The following is a 19265-nucleotide window of genomic DNA, read 5'->3' as shown; positions in this document are numbered from 1 at the left end:
CACTCCTCTTGAAGATATGCATTAATGTTTCCCTGCAGTCCTGGCTCCTATGTTCTATTATGAACAGACCGAATAATACATGTTGTTTATTCCCACAAAAACAGGACTTTCTAACTTTCTCCATTGCGCGCAACTCCTTATTTGCGCTCTCTAAAACCAAGGTTAAACTTTTCCCTTTGTTGGAATGACGGCTCAAAGTGACTCCAGTCGTAGTTTAGTCGTGGAAATCCATTGTTGGAGTATTTTAGTTTTTTTTTTACAGTCGGTATCAGGCAGGGGGAGGGACCTGTCTCCTGAGATGCACCATTTGCTTCATGGAGAGAATCTTGATAGGAAGAGACAACTTAATCATGTATTTTATTCTGTCATGAATGACTTTTATTAGGGATTTTCTGCAGAACACAAATTCTGCCTGGATATTTTACGTAGGAGCTTCTGGACTCTTTCTGCTTTGTCACAAGTAATGATTTTATGACCACCCTTGTGCATTTGCTGCTTGATAATGTCTTACCCTATCTTTATGCCCTAGAAAAAACATCTATTTTAGAATCTGAATGTCTCCTATACTCTTTATTCAGGAGTGAACTCTTTGCTCCTTCAAGCTTTTGAAAATTCCCAGAAACTGAACAAGATGCATCATGTGTGACTTGCACTACTAGCTTCTACCACTAGATGCCCCTGTAGAGTATTGGAATACGCAGATTTGAATGGAATTGTTTTTCTTACAGCACACCTTATGGTCCAACATGGTACTGCAATATCTTTAGAAAGGAAATAATGCTACTTTTACACTATTTTATGTATTCATTCTAAAGACAACCTATGGCTATAGCTCCCAACCATCCTCCATTTAGCAGGTCTGACTGAATTTCAGGGCTCAGTACCAGCATGTCAGGGCTTTGTCCCTACTAACCCTCAGTCTTTTCTACATCATCTTTGTCACTCCATAGAGCCTATTCCTCAGAGGGTATGGCTGGCATTGCTGCTCTGCACACACTTAGATTAAATTAAAAAAAAACAACTCTCTTCTTGAGATCTCGTCTGCCCGTTATCAAACCCACAACCTGTAACACTGCAAGCAGCAGCTAAAGCTATGAGCCACCGCCTATGATCAGCATTGGAGAATTTTGTATATTTGAAGCTGCATTGCAAGCATGAAACCCACAGGCAGGTTATTCTGGTACATAGAGATACATATGTAAGGCTACGTTCACATTTGCGTTGTGCGCCGCAGCGTCGGCGCCGCAACGCACAACGCAAACAAAAACGCAGCAAAGCGCATGCACAACGCTGCGTTTTGCGCCGCATGCGTTCAACGCATGCGGCGCAAAACGCTGCGTTTTTTGGAAACGCAGTTGCGTTTTGAACAAAAAACGCAGCGTTTTGCGCCGCATGCGTTTTTTGTGAAGTGAGTCATTCTTCATCCCACCCCCCAAAAAAAGTGTCACCAATGGCTAGAAGAGGGTTGGTGTTTATGTAATTGTGTATATATACCCTGGCAGAGATGAATTCCTCCCATTTTGCTGGTATTCATGATGGAGCGTCCCATGGACAGTATCTACATGGATATGGAGATGGAATTTGCCTTGGCTCATGCCTATGCTGTCGCCTGTTTTCATCAAAGGGAAAGGGAAAAAGGAGATGGAGTCGTCGCCGCTTTTGGATACACCCTATCTTGGAAGTCCGGGAGAGCCGTGGAGCCTACCATAGCTTGTTTGGCGAACTGAATGACAACCTGGAGAAATATGTCGAATATACCAGGATGTCTCAGGACAGCTTCCGCTATATTCTGCGTCGGGTGGAAGGAGACATTAGCAGGCAGGACACGCAGCTCCGGAGAGCTATTTCCGCAGAGGACCGGCTGCTGGTGACTCTACGGTACGTAGCTGTTTGAATGACTGTGATATGTTCTTCCCTTTTTTTTTTTTTTTTTACATTTTTTTTGGGGGTGGTATGGTCAATGTACTTTTATAAATTACAATGTACTTTAATTTAATTTCTTTATCTTCTTGACAGTTTCCTGGCTACCGGAGAGACCTTGAGATCACTTCATTTTCAGTTCCGGATTGGAGTCTCCACTCTCTCCGGAATTATTGCTGAGACATGCCGCGCTTTGTGGGATAATCTCCGGGAGGAATTTTTACCCGCGAAATCTGGGAGTACAACGCACAGAAATTTGACCAAGTGTGTTCTTTTGCAAACTGTATTGGCGCGGTGGATGGAAAGCACATTCAGATTACCAAGCCAGGGAAAAGTGGATCCCTTTTCTACAACTATAAAAAATACTTTTCCACTGTGCTCATGGCAATTGCCAGTGCGGACTGCCGTTTTCTCGCAGTGGACATTGGTGCGTTTGGCCGTGCAAATGACTCGCGCACACTTAAGGAGTCGGATATGGGCCAAAAATTATATGGGAACAATTTTAATTTCCCACAGCCACGACCTCTTCCCTTCCCCACACCGAAGGCCCTGCGATGCCATTTGTTGTGGTTGGGGATGAGGCATTCCAAATGTCTGCCAACCTATTGAAACCCTACTCCAGTCGGGGCTTGGACCATACAAAAAGGGTTTTCAATTACAGACTGTGCAGGGCCAGAAGGACTGTGGAGTGCGCCTTTGGCATCCTTGTCTCCAAATGGCGGATATTAGGATCCGCCATTAATCTGAAAACTGAGACAGTGGATGAGGTGGTGAAGGCTTGTGTGGTTCTCCACAATTATATTCTGGCCAAAGAGAGACTGAATGTGGAACTCGATGAACCCATAGCCAACCCATTGCCCGATTACCAAGATCATCCTCTGAGGACAAGTGTGGAAATTGCGCAGATGAGGGATCGTTTTGCGGCCTATTTTGTGTCAGATGTTGGCCGTGTGTCATGGCAAGATCAAATGGTGTAGATGTTACTGTTGGACTGTGTTCTGGTTTTAACTACACCAATAAATACCTCTACTGTGACTGTGCTAAAAATGTAATATAATAAAAAAATAATTCTCCGGTAAATGTGCAATAAATGTAATCCGTTTAGGTTGGTTTGGTTATGTCAGATTTGGCATCTACCTATAGTTCACTAATGTAATGTGCCTTATGTAAAAAACTTGGAACCCTTTGTTTTAAAAATGTTGTTGTTTAATAAAAATTTTTTCTAAGTTTTCTACCCTGCTTCAAAGACCAAATTTATAACATATTTTATTTGTTTGTCAGATCGCCGTGTATCATTGTGTTTGACAGCAAAAGCAACGATACCAGCGATGTTTTTCAATGGTAACCATGGTAAATATTGGGTTAATAAGCCTAGTGCGGCGCTCAGTAACCTAATATTTACCCTGGTTAGCAGTGTTAAATGTAAAAAAAAAAAAACAGTACATATAGTCATCTTCGCGTCCCCCGGCGTCCGCTTCCTGCACTGACTGAGCGCCGGCCGTAAAGTGAATGCACAGCACAGCGTTGATGTGACCGCTCTGCTGTTAGGGACGTCACTCAGTCAGTGCAGGGAAGCTGACGCCGGGGGACGCGATTGTGAGTATGTACTGTTTTTTTTTTTTTACATTTAACAATTGGAACCAGGGTAAACATCGGAAGCGCGCCCTGCGCTTAGCAACCCGATGTTTACCCTGGTTACCCGGGGACCTCGGCATCGTTGGTTGCTGGAGAGCTGTCCCACAGACAGCTCTCCAGCGACCAAATAGCGATGCTGCAGTGATCTGCATCGTTGTCTGTTTCGCTGCAGCATTGTTAAGTGTGAAGGTACCTTTACGGTATGTGTCCACGTTCAGGATTGCATCCGGATTTGCTCAGGTTTTTTCATCAGTATTTGTAAGCCAAAACCAGGAGTGGAACAATTAGAGGAAAAGTAGAATAGAAACATATGCTCCACTTCTGTATTTGTCACCCACTCCTGGTTTTGGCTACAAATATTGAGTTAAAATCCTGACCAAATCCGGATGCAGTCCTGAGCGTGGACACATACCCTTAGTGTTTGAAAACACCTCATACACTTTAGTGTTTGGAAACACCTCATACAGCAATGAGAGACACCCAAAAAAAGGTAAAATTAAAAAACCCCAAAATACTGTCTGACATTGCATATATGAGGTGTTTGAAGCACAAAATATGTGGACGGCGCACGGCGTGAATTGCCGAGAAGTTTACTTGAAAATAATAACAAATACTGTTTTCAAACAAATAATTTTTATTGGGGGGTAACAGAAAAAAAAGGGGAAAGAAACTTAGGGGGTATCAACATCCGCTACCAGCGGTGAATGGTATGTGTGTGATGTTTTTGAACGGGGAGGGGGAGAGGAATAGGAGGGTGAGCCATAATCCAGGAGGCAGGAAGGCAGGTCCAAACCCTCCGCAGGGTATACTGGGGAAACCGGCTCATCTGTAGGGGAGGGAGGAGGCAACACAAGCCTTTGATATTTTCTTGGTTGGCCCTGGCTGCTCATGCTGCGGCTAGAGCCACGGCGCGCAGTTGGTGTCTCTACTGGAGCAGCCAGAGCCTCACTGTGTGCCTCTGTGTGTCTCCTCTTCCTTTTGTGTTTTTTTCCTCCTGCGGCAGCTCCCCCAGAATGACTCCTACGGGAGGATGAGGGCCTGGCAGGAGCAGGAGTCGGCGGCACACTGGTATGGTGGCTGTGGTGGCGTCGCTCGGCACTTGGACCTCGGTGGGGTGGCTGGAGTGGCTCTGCAGCAGGAGTCGGAATCATGCTAGCCAGCGACGGTACTACTGGCAGTGTCGCTGACTGCATGACCCGAGCCTGCTGCAGAGCCCTCACGTAGGCATTGTTGCAGGACTGCATCACCGAAATCTGGAGTTCCGGCGTAAGGTTTTCCACCATGCCTTTAGCAATTGTACTTAAAAAATGTTTGGCCGGATTCGAGAGCTCGGCTTCCATATTTTCAAGGTGCTTTTCGATACTGGACAGACGACTGTCCATTTTATCGTTAAACGCCCTGAAACAGTTCTGGAAAACCGTGCTCAAATGCATAAATTCGGGCATGGCTGGCCTGTCCGAGGCCCGCTGGCGCTGTCGGGAATTCCCGAACGAAGGTGCGCCAGAGGCCTCGGGCAGGGGAAAACCTGATGGCCCGGCTGCCGGTTCTCCAGATGGTGGTGCAAGCCTGCTGTCGCTGTGGGAGGGCTGTGACGGGTCAGATGGCGATGCATGAAGTTCCGCTTCACAGGGGCGAGCTCGCTCGAGGGTGCTGCTGTGTGTCCTGTGAAAAGATAAGGAAAGATTTAGTATTCAATTAATTACCTAGCACATACGCCAACTCCTGTAATAAAATTAACATTACATGACACATCAATACATTACAATCCCCTGTCTGTCTGTGTGGCCTATAATAAATTGCTGATTGTTATCGCCAGCTGACCATTAGGGCTCACGATAACAATCATGGACATACCTACGGCAGAAAATGACTGTTCATTCCCGCTGCCAAAGCCAATGCCTACCTCTGTCATCGTTTTAAAAAATTTTTTGTCAAAAAAAATCTTTCTTGATGCTGCCCATGCCGCAAAAATAGTATAAAATTTAAAGTCAAGAAAAACATTTAAAAATAAATAAATAAAAACCCTGACTTTGATGATCTGATCGCAGGAACGGCCATGACGTTAGGATCATGTGATCGAGAGGTCATCATTATTCCTGCGATCAGAACTACACTGACTCAGAACGTAACCTGTCATGGACTACAAGGACTCACGCCTAACCAAAAAAATTATGGGCTATATACCATTCCACTAGGGAAAAAGGATGGCCAATATGCTACGCTGACTGCATGGATGGCCAATACACTATGTTCCTGGGAAATATACTATGTGGATACGTGGCTATAACGTGTACTATGTGGCTGCGATATAGTGGCCTGGCAATATACTATGTGTATGCGCAATGTACGTGGCTGGGCAATGTACTATGTGGCTGTGCAATATGCTATGTGTCTGGGCAATGTACAATGTGGCTGTGCAATATGGTATGTTGACAAAATACTTACTGTCGGCGGCCAAGGACCGCCCTTAAGAACTGTAGTGCCCTGCTGTATTTATAGGGCACCGACTTGGACGCAGCAGCACCACTCCGAGCTTGCGCCTCCGCAGCACGGATCCCCTTATTGAAACGGTCCTTCATGGATCGCCATCTGGTCCTCACCTTTTTAACTGTGAATGCAAAGAAAAAAAAAAAATTACATATTTAGCATTTTAAAAGGATAAAACAACCGTGTGCGATGCAAAGTTTAGGCGTTGATCGCATCACACACGGTTGTGTTTATCCTGGCAAGATGGGTCATAGCAGCATCTCAGCAATACTCACTAAAGTTGCCTTTGTCCTTCGCTGAGGCACTGTCAAAGCCATCCCACAGCGACTTTGCCACCTCTGCCCACAAACGCCTCGACACCACCTGGTCCATGTGCCGGGGGTCACGGCTGTCCCACAACGGGCCACGCTCCTGGATGCAGGATATGAGAAGGTCCACATCTATACTTTCTCCTTGGTCCCGTTGTGAAACCTAGAAAAAATAGAAAACAAAAAGGTTACAAATATGCAAATATTAACAACCACCAGCACCTGGCATGATTTGTACCTTTGCCCTATCCTTTGACATTTGATGTATGTATATTTATGTTTTCTACACCTGTATTTTGGAATGTTTGTGTGCAGGGAGTTCAACTTTGTTACCTTCCCCCAATACTTGCTGCCCTGAAAAGCTATAATGTAATGAAGCTTAGTAAACATCCCTAGTGAAACCAGGATGCTCCTCAAATGTAATGTTCCTCACAGCAGGATGCTAGGCAAGAAAAAAAAAAAAAAACTCACTCGCCGGCCTGACGCCACATCTTGGCCCCGATCTCTCTGCTCCCGCTGTGTGCCTTCCCCCTCACTTGAAGAAGCCTGTAAAAATTGTATACAAAAATTATTGTCAATGCTACAAATGGCAGCGAATAGTAAGCAACTGGACATAATTACTCACCGCACTCCCCCTCGCCGATTGGCTATGTTCAGACTCATGTGACTCACTCGCCATTCTTGCAAGTTTGCTCTGCAATGAAAAAATGAGCAAAAAATCACATCCAAAGCAACAAGGCCACATACAATAAAATAGGCACATAAAATTAAAACAAGCACAATTGACTGTTGACTGATAGGACAATGCAAACTGAAAAAGCGACACCACAACGCCATACATTGCAAGAGAATACAATAGAAGAAACAATACAAGAATAGACCCAAAAATTTTTTAGCAAAAAAAGACACCAATGTCCAAATTTTTAAATATAAAAAAACTGTAGATTGAAAAAAAAAAAAGGCACAATGAAATAGCAAACTGCACGCCATACTTTACAATAGCAACAAGACATGATCCAAAACAACACCATCTGGTGACATCTACCACAGAAATACATCTGAAAAAGGCGATAAATACCATTCTAGATAATAAGCAATAAACATTACGGGACAACCGCTGTTAAAAATACAGCAACCCAAAAGATAAACCATAAAATAGAAAAGAAAACACATGAAATTTTACATTAAAAAAGGGCCCCACCAAAAAAAAAAAAAAAAAAAACCATTATACTACACACTTGGCAATGCAAACAGTCAAGGAAGGAGATATATGCCATACGGAAAACGACGTAAAACCATCAGAGATTAAAAAAAAAAAAAAAGGGAAAATAAAATTGAAAATAGAATGGCATATAGCAGCACGAAACAATACAATACAAATGAAACATCATAAATGTAGCCCCCCCACCAGCAAGAAAAGACACTCAAGGAAAGAAAAAAAAAAATGCCAACAGCATAATAAAACACAGCAAGACATGAGCCAAGAAAACGCCATACGGTTACCCCCAACAATAGAAACCAGAAAAAGACATGCAACAGAAATTTAACAAGAAAAAATCAGCCAAAAAAAATACATTGAAAAACCGCATGACACCAGAACAACCCAAAACCAAGCAAGGCCGAAGACAATAAACGCCAGCATATAACGCCAGAAGTACAAACCAGATTAAAAAAAAACAATTTTTGCAATAACAACCCACAGTGCCATAACCGTACAATAGCACAGACCAAACATTGCACAAATTTAATCAAAATCATGAAATAAAACAGAAAAAAAAATATTCAAGAGAAATATATACTTACAGGTTTGGAAAGCAGGTTTCTCCTCTGTGACTGACTTCTCTGATGAATAGCCTTGTGAAAGACAATGGCAACCCCCCCTTTTTTTTTTATATATATATATATATATATATATATATATATATATATATATATAGTGTTTTTTTAGTGTCTAGACAAAGTCTAGACAATGTTTTGCATTTTTTATTGGACAACGCATGCGTCGTACAACGCACCACGACGCAAGTACTTGCGTCGTCTGCGTTGTCAATACAAGTCAATGGGGAATATGGCGCATCGACGACGCAAACACGACGCAAACACGACGCATGCGTTTTTTAAAAGGTGGGCGCCGCCCGAAAAATGCAACATGTTGCGTTTGCCGTGCCCTGACAGGTGCGCCAAAACGCCGCATGCGGCGTACAACGCACCACAACGCATGACAACGCATGTACATGCGGCCCCATGCGGCGCCAATGTTAAAGATAGGGCCGCACGACGCATGCGTTCTCTTGCGGCGACGACGCTGCGGCGCACACCGCAAATGTGAACGTAGCCTAAGTAGCAGTGTATTTCTTATGTCCTTGTATTCTAGAGGGAGAGTAAAAGTCAGATTTTTTTCAACCTATAAGATTACTGAAAAAAATTAAAAAAAATTATATTTTTTCTTCTTGAGATCTGGTCTCCCTGGGAATCAAACCCACAACCTGTATTATTGCAGGCAGCAGCATCTAAAGTTATGAGCCACAGCATACATTGATCAACATTGAAGAATTTTGTATATGTGAAGCAGCATTGCAAGCACTAAACCCACCGGCAGGTTATACTGGTACATAGAGCTATGTGTATGTATGTATGTATGTATGTATATATATATATATATATATATATATATATATATATATATATATATATATATATATATATATATATATATATATATATATATATATATATATACAGTGGGGCAAAAAAGTATTTAGTCAGTCAGCAATAGTGCAAGTTCCACCACTTAAAAAGATGAGAGGCCTCTGTAATTTACATCATAGGTAGACCTCAACTATGGGAGACAAACTGAGAAAAAAAAATCCAGAAAATCACATTGTCTGTTTTTTTTATCATTTTATTTGCATATTATGGTGGAAAATAAGTATTTGGTCAGAAACAAAATTTCATCTCAATACTTTGTAATATATCCTTTGTTGGCAATGACAGAGGTCAAACGTTTTCTGTAAGTCTTCACAAGGTTGCCACACACTGTTGTTGGTATGTTGGCCCATTCCTCCTTGCAGATCTCCTCTAGAGCAGTGATGTTTTTGGCTTTTCGCTTGGCAACACGGACTTTCAACTCCCTCCAAAGGTTTTCTATAGGGTTGAGATCTGGAGACTGGCTAGGCCACTCCAGGACCTTGAAATGCTTCTTACGAAGCCACTCCTTCGTAGCCCTGGCGGTGTGCTTTGGATCATTGTCATGTTGAAAGACCCAGCCACGTTTCATCTTCAATGCCCTTGCTGATGGAAGGAGGTTTGCACTCAAAATCTCACGAAACATGGCCCCATTCATTCTTTCATGTACCCGGATCAGTCGTCCTGGCCCCTTTGCAGAGAAACAGCCCCAAAGCATGATGTTTCCACCACCATGCTTTACAGTAGGTATGGTGTTTGATGGATGCAACTCAGTATTCTTTTTCCTCCAAACACGACAAGTTGTGTTTCTACCAAACAGTTCCAGTTTGGTTTCATCAGACCATAGGACATTCTCCCAAAACTCCTCTGGATCATGCAAATGCTCTCTAGCAAACTTCAGACGGGCCCGGACATGTACTGGCTTAAGCAGTGGGACACGTCTGGCACTGCAGGATCTGAGTCCATGGTGGCGTAGTGTGTTACTTATGGTAGGCCTTGTTACATTGGTCCCAGCTCTCTGCAGTTCATTCACTAGGTCCCCCCGCTTGGTTCTGGGTTTTTTGCTCACCGTTCTTGTGATCATTCTGACCCCACGGGGTGGGATTTTGCGTGGAGCCCCAGATCGAGGGAGATTATCAATGGTCTTGAAAGTCTTCCATTTTCTAATTATTGCTCCCACTGTTGATTTCTTCACTCCAAGCTGGTTGGCTATTGCAGATTCAGTCTTCCCAGCCTGGTGCAGGGCTACAATTTTGTTTCTGGTGTCCTTTGACAGCTCTTTGGTCTTCACCATAGTGGAGTTTGGAGTCAGACTGTTTGAGGGTGTGCACAGGTGTCTTTTTTATACTGATAACAAGTTTAAACAGGTGCCATTACTACAGGTAATGAGTGGAGGAAAGAGGAGACTCTTAAAGAAGAAGTTACAGGTCTGTGAGAGCCAGAAATCTTGATTGTTTGTTTCTGACCAAATACTTATTTTCCACCATAAAATGCAAATAAAATTATAAAAAAAACAGACAATGTGATTTTCTGGATTTTTTTTTCTCAGTTTGTCTCCCATAGTTGAGGTCTACCTATGATGTAAACTACAGACGCCTCTCATCTTTTTAAGTGGTGGAACTTGCACTATTGCTGACTGACTAAATACTTTTTTGCCCCACTGTATATATATATATATGTGTGTATATATATATATATATATATATATATATATATATATATATATATATATATATATATATATATATACCGTATGTAGCAGTGTATTTCTATGTCCCTGTATTCTAGAGGTATGGGAAAAGTCAAGGTTTTTTTTCCCAATGAAATTACAAAAAAAAATGAAAAACTATTTTAAAGGGAATCTGTCACCACAGGGGCGGCCCCTCTGCGGTCCGGTCCGATGGGCGTTGCGGTCCGGGTCCGGCGCCTCCTATGTTCGTACGATGGAGCAAAGTACTGCAGTGCGCATGCGTCGGGAAAGGTCAGAGAGGCCTGGCGCCTGCGCACTGCAGTACTTTGCTCTGCCCTCAACAAGGCACACAAAGTACGCCTGCGCCGGAGCCGCGGCGTGAAGGCCAGAAGAGGACGTCATCGTATGAAGATAGGAGGCACCGGGCCGCGACGCCCATCGGACCAGCAGCGGGACCGCCCCTGGGTGAGTATGATATAACCTGTTTTTCTTACCTTTCAGGTTACATCGGGGGCTTATCAACAGCATTCCAGAATGCTGTAGATAAGCCCCTCATGCCGGTGGCCTTATCTCATATACGATTTTTGGGGTGACAGACTCCCTTTAAAAAATAATAAACATTACAAATCAGCAAAAAACAGGACATATTTGGTGGCTGTGCAATTGTAACAACCCGCACAACACAGTGATCAGAATATTTATGTTGTTTGGCAAATGGCGTAAAAAAGATGGCTGTTTTTTTTTCAGCTGCTTTTTTTTTTTGCTCCAAAATGTTGTTGTGTTTTAACTTTCCAAGTAAAATTGATGCGATTTCATGAACAGTGTGCCCTATAAAAACACTGGGGGATTGTGCAGTTTTGGTGCTTTTTTTTTTTCCTCTAGAGGAAAAACTAGAAAAGGCATAAAAATTGCCTCAAATGCTCATCATAAGAGGTCAATAAAGTTAGACCTGTGAAGATCAGCTGGTGCCTGCCGGCTTCTGTTTTAATAGGGATCAAATTTGCAAGACATATAGCGTAATCAAATTTGCATTCATTTTTCCTTCAAGTGTCCTTTATCACTTAAAGGAGCAACCCCAACTTAATTTGTGATTCTTCTGTACTAAAGCTATTAAAGCTAATTTCGGTAGTAATGTTAGGGCTGAGAATTGAAAAAGTGGAGATCCTTGGTGGCCCCTGTGAGTAATAAATGGGGATATTAATTGATGCGCTGTCTTACCAACTCAATTTAAACCTACAGCTCGCTCACTAACATGCAAGTTAGGCACAACTGAGAACAGTTCTTGTGGTAAAACAAAGTATTTTATTTATATATAAAAGCAATTTTAAGCATGAATTAAAGGATGTATAGTGGCTATAAGAGTCATGTCATAAACATACAACAAATAAGGATCAATACATCACCGGATATTGTAGCATCACTTCTCAATCGGAGGGACCTCGATTTAGTGAGGAGGAACATTCCAGGAAAGCATCAAGACGGCCAGCACGTCTGCTTCACCTGTCTGAAGAAAGTCCCTACCTCACTGAATCAGCCCCATTTTTTTATATTCTTTTCTTATCTGACTGTATCCGCTTCTGCGCAGTACATTCTACAAAATCATCATTATATAATTCATCACGCACCGTCATGCGCAATGAAGACTTCCAGAACGTTCTAGCGCGTGATTAGTTTTAAGGTCATGCGCAGTTAGTTGTTTTTCCAAGGGTCTTATCAACTACTAGATGGTGGCCCGATTCTAACGCATTGGGTATTCTAGAACAGAGGTCCCCAACCGCCGGTCCGCGGACCAGGACCGGGCCGTTGGGGTTTTTCAGCCGGTCCGCGGCGCCGCTGACAGCTAGCTTCATTTCTCTAATCAGCGGTATAGGTGACCGCTTACAGAGGAAGAGGCTGCGGCACCGAAGACCAGCTGTCCGGGGGAAGGAGCGGGACGCCGGGAGCAGGTAAGTATGTCATATTCACCTGTCCTCGTTCCACACGCCGGGCGTCGCGCCATCTTCCCGGCGTCTCTCCGCACTGACTGTTCAGGTCAGAGGGCGCGATGACGCATATAGTGTGCGCGCCGCCCTCTGCCTGATCAGTCAGTTTGGAGAGACGCCGGGACGGGACGCTGAGGAGCTGCAAGCAAGAGAGGTGAGTATGTGTTGTTTTTTTTTTTATTGCAACAGCAGCAGCAATGGCACAGCTTTATGTGGAGTATCTATGGGGCAACGGTGCAGAGCATTATATATAAGGCACAGATTTATGTGGAGTATCTATGGGGCAACGGTGCAGAGCACTATATATAAGGCACAGCTTTATGTGGAGCATCTATGGGGCAACGGTGCAGAGCATTATATATAAGGCACAGCTTTATGTGGAGCATCTATGGGGCAACGGTGCAGAGCACTATATATATGGCACAGCTTTATGTGGAGCATCTATGGGGCAACGGTGCAGAGCACTATATATATGGCACAGCTTTATGTGGAGCATCTATGGGGCAACGGTGCAGAGCATTATATATAAGGCACAGATTTATGTGGAGCATCTATGGGGCAACGGTGCAGAGCATTATATATATGGCACAGATGTGGAGCATCTATGGGGCAACGGTGCAGAGCACTATATATATGGCACAGCTTTATGTGGAGCATCTATGGGGCAACGGTGCAGAGCACTATATATATGGCACAGCTTTATGTGGAGCATCTATGGGGCAACGGTGCAGAGCACTATATGGCACAGCTTTATGTGGAGCATCTATGGGGCAACGGTGCAGAGCACTATATATAAGGCACAGCTTTATATGGCACATCTATGGGGCAACGGTGCAGAGCATTATATATAAGGCACAGATTTATGTGGAGTATCTATGGGGCAACGGTGCAGAGCATTATATATAAGGCACAGCTTTATGTGGAGCATCTATGGGGCAACGGTGCAGAGCACTATATATAAGGCACAGCTTTATATGGCACATCTATGGGGCAACGGTGCAGAGCATTATATATAAGGCACAGATTTATGTGGAGTATCTATGGGGCAATGGTGCAGAGCACTATATATAAGGCACAGCTTTATGTGGAGCATCTATGGGGCAACGGTGCAGAGCACTATATATAAGGCACAGCTTTATGTGGAGCATCTATGGGGCAACGGTGCAGAGCATTATATATAAGGCACAGCTTTATGTGGAGCATCTATGGGGCAACGGTGCAGAGCACTATATATAAGGCACAGCTTTATATGGCACATCTATGGGGCAACGGTGCAGAGCATTATATATAAGGCACAGATTTATGTGGAGTATCTATGGGGCAATGGTGCAGAGCACTATATATAAGGCACAGCTTTATGTGGAGCATCTATGGGGCAACGGTGCAGAGCACTATATATAAGGCACAGCTTTATGTGGAGCATCTATGGGGCAACGGTGCAGAGCATTATATATAAGGCACAGCTTTATGTGGAGCATCTATGGGGCAACGGTGCAGAGCACTATATATAAGGCACAGCTTTATAGGTTTGAATCACATTGAATCAGTTTGAATCACATTCTCATTATAAATGTCATAATTATATGATAAGTATGCACTAAGCTCCATCCCTTCATAACCCCACTCCCATATGACCAAAGCCCCGCCTCTGCCCCACCCCCACTGGGCCATGGAAAACTGGTCTTGCTTAAAGCCGGTCCCTGGTGTAAAAAAGGTTGGGGACCTCTGTTCTAGAATATGCATGTCCACGTAGTATATTGCACAGTCTATGTAGTATATTACACAGTCCATGTAGTATATTGCCCAGCCATTTAGTATATTGCCCAGCCACGTAGTATATTGCCCAGCCACGTAGTATATTGCCCAGCCACGTAGTATATTGCTCAGCGACGTAGTATACAGCACAGAGCCACGTAGTATATAGCACAGAGCCACATAGTATATTGCCCAGCCACATATGTCACAGGTTAAAAAATAAACATACTCACCTTCCGATCCGAGGGCGCCTTGTAGTTCTGTCGCCCGTGCGCGGTGCAGGCGGCAGCTTCCGGTCCCAGGGTGTGATGACGTCGCGGTCACATGACCGTGACGTCATGGCAGGTCCTTCACGCGCAGGGCCTGTGATGACGTCGCAGTCACATGACCGTGACATCATGGCAAGTCCTTCTCCCGTACCATCGTTAGCACCAAAAGCTGCCGCTTGCATGGAGAGGTCACCGGAGCGTTGCGAGGAGCGTGAAAGGTGAGTATATAATAATTTTTTATTTTTTTAAATTATTTTTAACATTCGATCCTTTTACTATTGACGCTGCATAGGCAGCATCAATAGTAAAAACTTGGTCACACAGGGTTAATAGCGGCGGTAACGGAGTGAGTTACTCGCGGCATAACGAGGTCCGTTACCGCTGGCATTAACCCTGTGTGAGTGGTGACTGCGGGGAGTATGGAGCGGGCACTGACTGCAGGAGAGTAGGGAGGGACTAATCGGACTGTGGCCGTCGCTGATTGGTCGCGGCAGCCATGACAGGCAGCTGGCGAGACCGATCAGCGAATGAATATCCGTGACAGACAGAAGGACAGACAGAAGGACGGAAGTGACCCTTAGACAATTATATAGTAGATTTTGTTATTTTTCAAGGTTATTATACTCCTGTTTTGTGAACAATAAAAGCTAGTTTCAGCTAGACTATTCTCCTTCTGCAGCTGTCTTTTGTCCAATAATAAGCTTGTACTCATATTCTAAAGCAAGAAACCATATTGATCACTATATATGTCTGGATATCTATCTGTTACATCCATACAATCAATCTTGTCCCATTTGCATCACATGCGCGTCAGTCAGTAACACATAATATAGGGCCGGAAGGTCTGAGCGAACCGTGCAGCTGAGCCTTTTAATCCTAGAAATCTTATTTTTTTTTAAATCGTATTTCTAGGCAAGAGCAGCAGACCCATATTTAACGTATAAATTAATGTGAAATCTCATTCACTTTCGTATTCATTGGTATTTAATTATTAATAATGAAAATTGTTTCATTTCTTCAGGCACCTGTGTCCAGCAGCAGAAAGATTTGCTTCATTTACATAGAGAAGACATATTTCACACTTCAAATAAGAAAAATAAAATTAATTGGTTACAAAAATATCACGGCCACAGTTGGGCCTCTTCTCTGACAGATAAGAAGAGCCGCAGCAGCACTATAAAGTAAACTTAACTGTAGCAACCAGTGCCAGGCAGCTGCTGCCAAGTCCGATGAAATATGAGGGTGAAGTAAAGGAGCCATAAATGCACCTTCAGCCACCTTTATAAACTATTATTCCTACATGGAGCACACGTATTGGGGACATGTCTGAACACCATTTCCATGCAATAAAAGGGATAGGTGTACTAAAGTATTAAAATTGGGGTTATTTAGTGTACATACATTACTTACTCTGTATTGATCCCGAGTTACGTCCTGTATTATACTCCAGAGCTGCACTCACTATTCTGCTGGTGCAGTCACTGTGTACATACTTTATAGTACTGATCCTGAGTTACATGAGTTACATCCTGTATTATACTCCAGAGCTGCACTCACTATTCTGCTGGTGCAGTCACGGTGTACATACATTACATTACTGATCCTGTACTGATCCTGAGTTACATCCTGTATTATACCCCAGAGCTGCACTCACTATTCTGCTGGTCCAGTCACTGTGTACATACATTATAGTACTGATCCTGAGTTACATCCTGTATTATACCCCAGAGCTGCACTCACTATTCTGCTGGTGCAGTCACTGTGTACATACATTACATTACTGATCCTGAGTTACATCCTGTATTATACTGCAGAGCTGCACTCACTATTCTGCTGGAGGAGTCACTGTGTACATACATTACATTACTGATCCTGAGTTACATCCTGTATTATACTCGAGAGCTGCACTCACTATTCTGCTGGTGCAGTCACTGTGTACATACATTACATTACTGATCCTGAGTTACACCCTGTATTATACTCCAGAGCTGCGCTCACTATTCTGCTGGTGCAGTCACTGTGTACATACATTACATTACTGATCTTGAGTTACATCCTGTATTATACTCCAGAGCTGCGCTCACTATTCTGCTGGTGCAGTCACTGTGTACATACATTACATTACTGATCCTGAGTTACACCCTGTATTATACTCCAGAGCTGCACTCACTATTCTGCTGGTGCAGTCACTGTGTACATACATTACATTACTGATCCTGAGTTACACCCTGTATTATACTCCAGAGCTGCACTCACTATTCTGCTGGTGCAGTCACTGTGTACATACATTACATTACTGATCCTGAGTTACATCCTGTATTATACTCCAGAGCTGCACTCACTATTCTGCTGGTGCAGTCACTGTGTACATACATTACATTACTGATCCTGAGTTACACCCTGTATTATACTCCAGAGCTGCACTCACTATTCTGCTGGTGCAGTCACTGTGTACATACATTACATTACTGATCCTGAGTTACATCCTGTATTATACTCGAGAGCTGCACTCACTATTCTGCTGGTGCAGTCACTGTGTACATACATTACATTACTGATCCTGAGTTACATCCTGTATTATACTCCAGAACTGCGCTCACTATTCTGCTGGTGCAGTCACTGAGCCGCAGGTTGCCCCTTACGTCTGCGCTCAGTAGGGAAGACGGCACAATGGATCCGTTCTCTGCACATTGCTGTCAGCAAAAACTAGAAATGAGGAGTTTTGATATTTTTTTGCTAAGTTTTGCAGTTTTATCCTCCCACGGATGGAGTTGATGGATTACTGTTACAAGGAGTAATCCAAACTGTGTTTCTATACACTAAATCAGCAAGTACCCCACACCGGTCACTGGTGATTAATACCGCAGCACACATGCTGAAAGTGGAAAATCTGCCAATATGATTAGTGGCCGTGAAAAATATAGAAATCCCACATATGACCTGGTACTGGATATAAAGCATCATTGCTATAATAAGGATGTGAATTTATACACACTGACCACAGTAAATAATACCGCCATGCTATGCACAAGTAATATTACCGTAAGTCACAATGTGCATTACATATACAGGTACAACACTGGCATATGCACTGAACAGGACATACATCCACGCTCACTGTCCATGCATGCACTGTTGCACATGCTTATATATGCACACTCCACATACATGTGCGCATCCTCGCCTCTCCGTCATTACACATGTACATGCATTACACCAGATATACATCATGGCTCCTTACCTGAGAGTACAGGAGTAATGAGAGTGCAGGATTCGGCGATGCTGAGCGGAGGCAGCTGCCTCCGGTTACTGCTGTATGTCTGTACGACTACAAAAGACTCTACTAGACTACACCGGTGTATGAATATTATGTGTGATACTCTGCCGTGGTGCATCTCAGCCTATCGAGTGTGTCATGCGGTCTGCTGAGCCATGGTATCCTAGCCTAGTGTGTGCGCGATACTGTCGGTGTATCTGAATCATTCACGTGTGATACTTTTTGCAGAGATATATCTAAGCATATCATGTGTAAAACTACTGAGATGTATCTAAACCTAATTTGTGTGATACCTTCTGCTAAGATGCATCGGTCTTCTCTGTCTCTCACTCTATCTTTTTCTTTCTCTTTGTCTTTCTCTCTGTTTTTCTTTCTCTTTTCCTCTTTGGCCGGGGTCACACAAGTTTGTTCTCTCGTCCAAGATAATCGGGGCCGACCATGCAAATGACATTTGGCTCAAACTGTCAGACATTGATCTGAGCGTCTGTGCTCTGTGCTCCGATTGTATCACATGAGAGAAGGTGCGGAGAAGATGGAGAAAGTGATTTCTCCGTCTCCTCCATTGCCGGTGTCCACTATAATCTGACTTCACTCGGATGACATCAGTCCGATGTTTCACACTCACCCATAGATTTGTACAGGTGTGATCCAATTATCAGATGCACTCGCAGCATGCTGTGATTGTTGTCTCCTGCTGGATTGGCACAGACCCATAATATAACATTAGGCTGAGTGCGATCAGATAAAACCTCACATAGCAGAGGGCCCTGTTATACGCTCAGGTGAGCGAGCCTTTTCTCTATTTCTCTCTTTTTGTTTCTTTTTCTCTTTCTTTCTTTCTCTTTTTTTCTCTTTCTTTGGCCAGGGTCACTCTAGAGAGAAATACGGACGAGTGAGAGGCGCAAAAATAACTCATTGCACTATGGCCAATGTTTCTCTATATGGCAGCTCCCATCAGCCGTATATTTCTCGGCCGTATTTTACGGGCTGAGAAAATCGCAGCATGCTCCAATTATCAGCATATTCCTCTAAAAATACGCCAATACAAGTCTATGGGGGCGAGAAAAATATGGATTACACTGTGCTGTGCACAGTAAAATCACACGGACAGGTTAAAATAGTTCAAATAAATGTCTACAAATGTCTATATATATATATAGCATCGTGATTACTCGCTAATTCCGCCCCTGCACAGTAGCTCTGCCCCCACACATCACCACACACAATCCCGCCCCCCACCACATCACCACACACAAT

At 43.5% G+C, this 19265-nt stretch overlaps 2 protein-coding genes and 1 long non-coding RNA gene across 6 annotated transcripts in view; 1 reads left to right on the top strand and 2 right to left on the bottom strand.

Annotated features, from left to right (window-relative positions):
* Nucleotides 1–19265, top strand: part of NELL1 (neural EGFL like 1) — a 988017-nt gene that overhangs the window by 242171 nt on the left and 726581 nt on the right. The gene's annotated exons all lie outside the window — the stretch shown is intronic.
* LOC143806544 (uncharacterized) overlaps nucleotides 1–19265 on the bottom strand; it is a 131956-nt gene that overhangs the window by 60005 nt on the left and 52686 nt on the right. The gene's annotated exons all lie outside the window — the stretch shown is intronic.
* Nucleotides 4227–8162, bottom strand: LOC143808955 (uncharacterized). Its single transcript, XM_077292131.1, has 2 exons — nucleotides 6001–8162; nucleotides 4227–5217 (listed from the first exon to the last, which is right to left on the bottom strand). Exons 1-2 carry the CDS (start codon nucleotides 6132–6134, stop codon nucleotides 4227–4229), a joined length of 1125 nt encoding a protein of 374 aa, XP_077148246.1. The 5' UTR covers nucleotides 6135–8162.

The sequence above is a fragment of the Ranitomeya variabilis genome, chromosome 2, assembly GCF_051348905.1.
Source record: "Ranitomeya variabilis isolate aRanVar5 chromosome 2, aRanVar5.hap1, whole genome shotgun sequence".
Classification (NCBI taxonomy): domain Eukaryota; kingdom Metazoa; phylum Chordata; class Amphibia; order Anura; family Dendrobatidae; genus Ranitomeya; species Ranitomeya variabilis.
Note: the sequence above shows the minus strand (reverse complement) of the source record. Positions and strands in the feature narration are given on the sequence as shown.